Source organism: Carcharodon carcharias, chromosome 29 (genome assembly GCF_017639515.1).
Source record: "Carcharodon carcharias isolate sCarCar2 chromosome 29, sCarCar2.pri, whole genome shotgun sequence".
NCBI lineage: Eukaryota > Metazoa > Chordata > Chondrichthyes > Lamniformes > Lamnidae > Carcharodon > Carcharodon carcharias.
The window spans coordinates 4,896,100-4,905,211 of NC_054495.1; the positions used below are offsets into that span (position 1 = coordinate 4,896,100).

General features: G+C 44.6%; 1 protein-coding gene across 1 annotated transcript; it reads left to right on the forward strand.

Annotated features, from left to right (window-relative positions):
- Nucleotides 1–1,578: 1,578 nt before the first annotated feature.
- Nucleotides 1,579–8,814, forward strand: LOC121271007 (nectin-2-like). Its single transcript, XM_041176692.1, has 3 exons — nt 1,579–1,885; nt 4,275–4,622; nt 8,798–8,814. The coding sequence occupies exons 1-3, from the start codon at nt 1,819–1,821 to the stop codon at nt 8,812–8,814; spliced, it is 432 nt and encodes a 143-aa protein (XP_041032626.1). The 5' UTR covers nt 1,579–1,818.
- The last annotated feature ends 298 nt before the right edge of the window (nt 8,815–9,112 follow it).

Genomic DNA, 9,112 nt, shown 5'->3' on the forward strand with positions numbered 1-9,112 from the left:
TCTTTCGGATGTGCTTTGCAAAGGCAGATTCCAGAGGAGGTGGCTAAAGTTTGTTTCCCACCACAGCTGCCTCGAGTGTAAAATGCTGACACTCCGGGTATGCAGGAAGGGCCTGAAGGGGGGATGGTCCTTCTTACCACCTGTCATGCCATGTCCTGGTGCTTCTTTGAATGTCCTGGCAATGGGGCGTTCTGCCACTGCCGCATGCCTGTCAGGCAATGGAAGTGGATGGGTCTCCTCCACCACTTCATTTGAGACCCGCTTACCACTCAGACCTGCAGTCATATCCTCCTGTCCCTGAAGGCTACCCTAATCTATACAGCTGCCTAACCTAAAGGGTATGCCTGCCACCTGGGTCAAAGTGTCCTGGTAGTCATATCCTCCTTCCATGATTTTACTCAATCTTCCTGCCTCGGCCTCCACCTCAACAACACTGAACAGTAGTTCCAGGTAATAACTGTAGATGTCGCTGTCTGGCATCACACTGCTCTCTCCAAGTCCCACTTACTGCAGATATAGTCCACCTCCTGACATCTCCATCCATCTTTCCTCCATATATTGAATTGAACAAGCTTTAATTCACTTGGGTTTCTTTAGTCTTCTAACATTAATCAATGTAACTAGTTTAAACAATTAATAAGATTGAGTTTTAGTTATGGCTTCCAAGTTGCGAGTTACACCAAGGTTTATATTGATTTTTAGGTTTGTCTTCTAAGATATTTTTATCACAATAAAGGGCACGAAAATACTGTCACAATTTCGAATGCTTACTGTCTCCAGCTCACAAATGCAACTACAATTGTTGAGTGGGGCAGGAAGGGAGGAGGACCTCCTGTGAATCTGCTCCTGAACAAGTTGGCCATTAACAGATCCAGGCAGTGGGTGATTGAGGGGAGCCATCTGGCCCAACTGTGTGCCCTTTTCCACCGCTACATTCGCAGCCGGGTATCTCTGGAGAGGGAACACGCAACTCTGGCACTGTTGAGACCATCCGTGCTCGGTGGGCACCGTGGGAACTGAGGTGTTTTATTGACCCTCCTAATCACATTTTGGTTTGATGTTCATAAGTTTTCTTTGAATTTTGCCTTTGCTTTTTCCAGTTTCCCTTTAAGGGGCTGCTTTTTAGTTTGCCCCTGACTTTGTTAATTTAGTTTAATTTAGCTTGACTTGAGAGAGTTACAAGTGTTGAAGGCACTATTACCTTAAATTTTCAGTTTCCCGCTTTATTCATCACCCACACAGTTAACGTTGCAATCTGCTTGAATGATATACACTTCTGGCAGCCTTATCTCTCTTTCTAAAAACATGCGGCCTCTTAAATCTGGCAGAAAAATGATTAACATGATTATCCTCTGCAGCCAGTCCCACAGGAAACATAGGGGGTTGCTTGAAGTAAGTGTCTAGCCTAAATGCAAGGCTGGTTGGTTAAGACAGAGACATAGTTACATATAAATCCAACTGCAGATATGAATCAAACCCTCCATTTCCTCTCGCGATAACAGTCTTACAGGAAAGGGCTCAGCTTCGGTTATGCTAACCACATTTCCGCTGCTAACCAAGTCAGAACTAAACTGTGAGCTGATTGAACCTGGTCGCTCCGGATCAAAGAATTTCCGAGACATTGATCAAGGACTCTTGTTGCCATTGTGTGGGTGTGTGGGGGTGGGGTTTGTGCATTTGACTTCAGAGCCTGGGAGACTGCAATTGCTTGAGCGGAGCACAGATTGGCGGTGCTGTTAGCTGGGATGTGATCAGGGAGAGCCCAGTGCACTGTTGAGGAAGCTCCATTTTCCACCTTTGGTTTCTCTTAACTCAAACATGAAACCATTCATTAATCTGTTTTTACTCTCCAGTGTGTGGCTCATTCTCATCACCACAGCTTATGGTAAGTTCGAAATTCATCCCGGAAAGAATTGTTATTATTTATCTACATCTCTCTATCCCTCGACCTGTCTGTTTGTCTATCTTCTAATCTATCATGTTATCTATCTATTCTTTTATCTATCTCTCTTTTATCCATCCATCCATCCATTGGTCCATCCATCCATCTATCTATCCATCTATTAGTCTGTCTATCTATCCATCTATTTCTCTGCCTATCTATCATCTGTCTGTCTGTCTGTCTATCTATCTATCTAACTATCTATCTATCTATCTGTCCATCTGCCTGTCTGACTGTCTGACTGGCTGTCCATCTGCCTATCTGACTGTCTGTCTGACTGTCTATCTATCTATCTGTCTATATATCTATTTATAGACCGCTAGATTAATAGCAATATCTACATACTGTTGGCCCGCTTCATATCAATAATGAATGAACTCTCTAACTCTCCCAGCAATGATTAATTTTAAGCTATTGACAATAATGAAATGTAACATTTTCTATCCTTAATTCCTATGCTCATTCACTGGCACTGCCCCCTGTTAAGCACTAACGTGTTGTTTTGTTAGCTCAGGTTTGTGTTTGTCGGTTTCTCTCACTCCTGGTCTGTCTGCATGTCAATCTGTGATTGTAGTCAGGAATGAAATTTATATTGATGTAAACAGTTTAGTCCTTTGGCACTCATAGAGGTTAGGTTACCCACCACGCCCAGCCCCCCAGCTCCCCTCCTCCCTTTGCCTCTCAGCCAACCCCTCCCTCAAATCACCTACCCCCCTCCCCTCCACAAGCCCTCACACCTCTGCACAGCCTGGCTCATTAACCTGCTGCATTTTGGCCAGACCAGGGCCAGGTGTTAGCCTGAGTACAAGGTCCTGGGTTCAACTCCCACTCCAAGTCTTGAGCCCAAAAATCAAGGCTGACACTCCAATGCAGTGCTGAGGAGAGAAGAGGGGGGAGACGGGGGAGGAGGGGGGGCGGGGGGGAGCTGAGAGGCTCGACTGAAGTCCCATCAGTTCCCTTGGGTGGGTTTGAAAACTCCCAGGGCACTAGTTCGAAGGCGATGTGGGCCGTGAGTCATCAACATCATCCCTCAGTCGACATCACCCAGGCAGAACATGTCCCTCAGGGAAGGAAATCTGCCGCCCTTTTGTCGGCCGGCCTACATGTGACTCCAGACCCACAACAACGTGGTTGACTCTGAACTGCCCTCTGAACAAGGGCAGTTAAGGGGTGGGCAATAAATGTTGGGCCTAGCCACACCCCATGAATGAATGTTTTAAAAAAAATACTCCGAGCACTTGCAGGCTGAATTCTCTCTCGTCGCTGGTGATTCATCTCTGGCAGCGACAGGAACCTCCTCCAACTCGCCGAACCATTGCAGCTGATGCCTGAGCTGATTAGAAACTTTTATATCATGTAGTGGGAGCGATGCAGAGTTCCGGATGCTCCTTTTGCTGCCATGCAGAAGATAGGGACTGCAATGGAAGAATATGCCAACCTTTCATTCATGCGCTGCGTGTGAGAGTCTCTCTCATGCCCGACGTACATGTCCCAGCTCTTAGTGAGACAATGTGGTTCGCTTCAAAGAGAAGGGGTGGGTGGGGGGGTGGGAGAGAGAGAGAGGTGGATATAAATACTGGGACAGTCACTTTGCATTTAACAACTGCGTCGCGGCGAGACTCGCCTCGATGCAATGCAGTGCGAAGCTTGTCTAAAACGGGTCCCTCGCGGTTAGACAACAGCGCTGTCTCCCCCGCGAGTGACAGTTCTCGCTTTACTTTTCGAGAACCGGATTAGCAACAGTTCGTGCAACGCTTGCCTCGCCCTGTTGGAGGCCGCATTTGGCGGACGCCGTATTTTCGGCTGCGGGTAGTTAATTCAGCAGAAATAGAGAGAGAGAGCAGAAATTGACCTCGAGGGAAATATAAATATCCTGCAGAGCCCTTGTAGCCTTTCGGTGGCTGCAAATGGTCCCCTGACTGCAAAGAGGCGTGGGCTTCCTCACCGTGTAATTGGAATGTGCTCCCTGGAGCAGAATCATGACATTTTACAGCACTAGAAGGAGGCTGTTCGGCCCATCCTGCCGCCAACATACACCCGGGGAGTGGGAGCCTTGTTAAACCCCTCGAACTGCAAGAAGCGGAGCATGTTTGACCTGCCATGTCAATGTGCACTGCAGTCAAAATCCGTAATGGCAAATATAATGAGACACCTCATGGAATGTGCTGACCTGGTACTGCACTTCATGTAATGTCAAATTTGAACTCTGCTTTACAAATTTTATAGTTTGGGGGAAAAAGAAAGAACGCAAGTGTTAAAGACCAAAGATCGAAAGGGAAAACTAACAGCACAAATGTTGCCCCCTTTGGCTGAATGTGTATTTACTTTCCAGTTCACTGTGCAGTGACGGTACACACATCGCTGTCTGTGACGGGCTATAAGGGACAGGTGGTGATCCTTCCATGCTCCGTCACCATTTCCGACCCAGGTGTGAAAGTGGTGAGTGTCGCCTGGAGCAGTCCTGCCAAGGAGGCAGACCTGGCTGTGTACCATCCCCGGCACGGAACAAGTTACCCAGGGGAGACCAACTCCAGTCGCATCCACTTCAGGCGCCCTTCTCAACAGGACGCCACGCTCATGATAAACAACTCCAGCAAAAGCGACTCGGGCATTTACACCTGTTCCTGGACAACGTTTCCCAAGGGAATCTTTTCGAGCAAAACAAAACTGAACATTTCAGGTAGGTTACAAAAAAAAAAGAAACCCTCGACATCACGATGCAGGATGACAGTGGTATCATGGTAGTATCACTGAACTGGTAAAACCAGAGGCACGGGCTGATGGCTGTGTGGTCAGAGGTTTAAATGCCAGCTGATGGAATTGAAATTAAATTCATTAATTAAATCAGACTCCTAAATCTGGCACTAAAAGTAGTATTAGTAATGATGGCCATGAAAGGATCATGGATTGCGGTGAAAATCCATCTGGTTTTGCTGCTATCCTTACCTGGCCTGGCCTACATGTGACTCCAGATCCACAGCAATGAAGTGGGCACTCGGTCGTACTAAAAAACCAGGGCTGCAGGACTGGAGTGGTTCAAGAAGGCGGCTCATCACCACCGTCTCAAGTGCAATTCGGGCTGTGGCCCCCATCTTCTTCAGATTAGTTCCATAGGGCCTTTTCTGCCCAGCCAAGCTAGATGATGGGCCTTCAGTTTAACCTCTCATCCAACATGCATCACTCCCTCAGTCCTGCACTGGTATTTCCAACAACACTCACACCTCATGGAAGAATTTGCTTTTGAAAAAGGTTACAATGCTTCAAAAAGGTCAGGCTATCTCAGTCGGATGAGGACAAATGTACCTTGCTGACACAATTGTGAATGTGTGTGTTCAACTCTACCCGAATGGGAGCAACTAAATCGGGCCATAATGTTGTGACATAGCAGATGATGTGTGCCATGTGGACCAAACCTACAAGGGAAGCCTGGTCGCGCTATCACAATGGTTTTGAAATTTATTTATAAAAGTATTCATTACCAGAAAATGTTTGCACTGAATCAAGAAGTAATGAGTCCACCAAGACCTTGAGAGATTTAAAAAATTAAATTAAAATATTTATCAACAAAATAAAAGACTTCAAGTACAAACATAAGACTACAATTACTTACGAGTATAATAACTCCTAAAATTCCTATTTGACATGACCCTCAGTTACACACACCCTTTAAGGAAGCAGTCCAAAAAAGATTTTAGATTTAAAACAGAACCAGCAAATTAACACAATACCCACTTGACAGTGGAATTCCAAATGGTTTTTCCCCAAATTCAGTTTCATTGTATGGCAGACTTATGCAAAATGCTGGAGGCATCATTAAAGCTATTTCACAAACTCCTGTTAGATCTTACATGGCCTTCTCCCACAAAGCCTTTCATTCTCCTTCATATATGTTTCTCTCTTTTAATACGTAAATTCTATTGCTCCATATGTCTTTGAAATTGTTTCTTCTTGGTAATATAAAACTTTCATGTTGCCAATATTGTCAGTGCCTTTGGGAAAAATAAACACACTCCTTAGCCTTGCTTATCTGGCTAGTTGGAAACAGACTAAGATCCTTTTGAAATCCAAATAATCCCTTCATTTAGACCATAAGATCATAAAACATAGGGGCAGAAGTAGGCCATTCAGCCCATCGAGTCTGGCTGATCTGATAATCCTCAACTCCATTTTCCTGTCTTTTCCCCATAACCTTTGATTCCCTTACTGGTGAAAAATCTGTCTACCTCAGCCTTGAATATACTTAGCAACCCAGGCTCTACAGCCCTCTGCAGTAAAGAATTTCACAGATTGACTACCTTCTGAGAGAAGAAATTCCTCTTCATCTCTGTCTTAAATGGGTGATCCCTTACTCTGAGATTATGCCCTCTGGTCCTAGACTCTCCCACAAGGGAAAACAACCTCTCAGCATTTACTCTGTCAAGCCCCCTCAGAATCTTATATGTTTCAATAAGGTCACCTCTCATTCTTCTAAACTCCAATGAGTACAGGCCCAACCTACTCAACCTCTCCTCATAAGAAAATCCCTCCATACCTGGAATCAGCCTAGTGAACCTTTTCTGGACTGCCTCCAGTGTCAATACATCTTTCCTTACATAAGGGCTAATTCCCTTCGTGCTAAGCCAGCATCCATCTTTACTCATTAGCATGTTAAGCATCTAGCTTTTTTTTTTGATGATTTCAAGCTTGCAGTCTACTTGACACCAAATGTAATTAAATCACACAGACAGACCCAACCCAACTTACCCCCATAAACCTACTTCACAATAAACCAGAAAAATATTATTAAAATTATTATACTTCCCTCATGAGGTTAACATCCTGCTGAAATTCGGCACAATTTTTTTGCTGCTTCCTGGGGACTTCCTGAAAAGCAGATGGTTCCAGACTGAAAACGTCCATATTGGTCACCATGTTTGAAAATACCACAACATGCAGATCACACTTCCCTATTGAACAAGGGAACACAGCAATGTGGTAGCAAGAGAATGTATTAATAACACTTCAACTATGACAGCTTACTTTTCTAAAGCACCTTTGATGGTGCTGAAGGCTGGAAAATGCATGAATAATAAGGGAGACAATGAAAGTTCTTTTGGTGGGGGTGGGGAGTGGGGGGGGCGCACGGTGTGGGAGGGGGAACTCCACAGGGAATGGTGCAGCTGTTGAAAGGGAAGCCATTCTTAGAAATTGTCAAGATAGAGCTGGATACTGAGAATTGGAACCATGCGATGCAAGCCCACTGTTTTGATATGGCAGATAATGTGTGCCGAGCAGATCAAATCCATGAGGGAAACTTGATTACGCTATCACAACAGTCTTGCAATTTGTATTTAGTTTGAAATGTGTGCCCTGAATTCAGAAGTAATAAGTCCACCAAGACTTCAGAGATTTTAAAAAAAACTAAATTAAATATTTATTAACAAGATAAAAGATTTCAAGCACATACATAGGTCTACAAGTTACTACTATAATAATTCCTTAAGTCCCTAATTAATCTAGCTTCCAGTCACACCCCCATTAAAGCAACAGTATAAAAAAGATTTTAAATAGACCCAGGCAAGTCAACACAATACCCTGGACAGTAGAATTCAAAGTGGCTTCTCCCAGCTTCAGTTTATGTAGACAGCAGCTTAATGTACAAATACTGGAGGCTTCTCACTCTTCTGTTAGATCTTACAATGCCTCCCCTGACACATAGCATTATTCTCCTTTATCCATGTTTCTCTCATTTAATGTAAATTCTATTGTTTCCATATATCTTTGGAACCTTACTTTTCTCGTAGTATAAATTATTGCTAATGGTGCCAATACTGTCTGTAACCTTTGAGAAAAATAAGCACACTGCTGGGCCTACCATCTCTTTGAAATTCAAACTGCCCCGATTTATCTAATAATGCAAATTCTCCTCGCCTTACATTCTAAGACTTTAGCCATGTTTATGCATTTAGCATTTCAAACCTAGCTTCTTTTGATGAGTCAAAGCCTCCATACCAGCTGCCTCCAATTCAATTAAATCCCTCACCCCCTTCACCCCCACCCTCACCACACACACACACACACACACACACGCATACACAGAAGTCCAAACCCCACCATTAACCTACTTCTTACAATAAGTCACAATAATGTTATGGGAATTATTATACTTCTGTGATACCAGCTCAATGGGTTAATGGGAGAGAAGGTTTAGAGAGGTGCAAATGTTGCACATGCACATCTAGAAAGATGTGGGGAGATAGATTCCCCTCAAGGATTTCACTTACAATTCCAATCAAATCCATGTCAGTGGCATGGCAGTGGCAGGACTTGATTGGAGAGGTTTCGAAAAGCCCCCAAAATATTACATGTTCAATCAGAGTTCCATACTAAGGCAAATTTGTATTGGCTGGTCTGCCATAATTGACCTTAGTGGTTCTGGATATGTACAACAGTTCCCTGCCTCGAAGTTGCATTGAGGTTGTCAAATTGAGGGCCTCCGCTGTGTGGTAACCTGCTGATAACAGCTGGCAGCACATGTAGACTGAGCAATGTGGATACATGGTAATCCCCTTCCCTCAGAAGCTAACAGCTTAAGGAGACAAAAGCACATGAAAGGGGTGGGGGGTGGGTGGGGGGGGGGGGGGGGGGGGGGGGTTGGTGGGGAACCCTCAAAAGCGTGAAGATGTACACATTTGAAAAATCAATTCAAGGGCCCTGAGATATACTCAGACATGTACTCAATCGAACAATGTTGATGGGACAAATGATGAAGTTCGATGATTTAATTCCAACTTGCACCAACAGTGTAGGATCAGTTAACACACTTTGGAGTTTAACAAGACTACCCAATTTGATATTTCTGTTATTCTTTCATAGGCTGTAGGCTTCGCTGACTCAGCCAGCATTTATTGCCCATCCCTAATTGCCCCTTGAGAAGGTGGTGGTGAGCTGCCTTCTTGAACCGCTGCAGTCCATGTGGTGTAGGTATACCCGCAGTGCTGTTAGGGAGGGAATTCCAGGATATTGACCCAGCGACAGTGAAGGAACGGCCGATATATTTCCAAGTCAGGATGTCGTGTGACTGCAAGGGGAACTTGGAGTTGGCGGTGTTCCAATGTGTCTGGTGCCCTTGTCCTTCCAGATGGTACGGTCATGGGACCGCAAGTTGCTGTATTAACGGAAATGGTGGAC

What these genes read in the sequence shown, in the direction of transcription:
- LOC121271007 (XM_041176692.1), top strand. Translation starts at nt 1,819, where the DNA reads ATGAAACCATTCATTAATCTGTTTTTACTCTCCAGTGTGTGGCTCATT. An exon ending in TCTCATCACCACAGCTTATG is followed by an intron (nt 1,886 to 4,274) that starts GTAAGTTCGAAA and finishes TTTACTTTCCAG; the next exon opens with TTCACTGTGCAGTGACGGTA.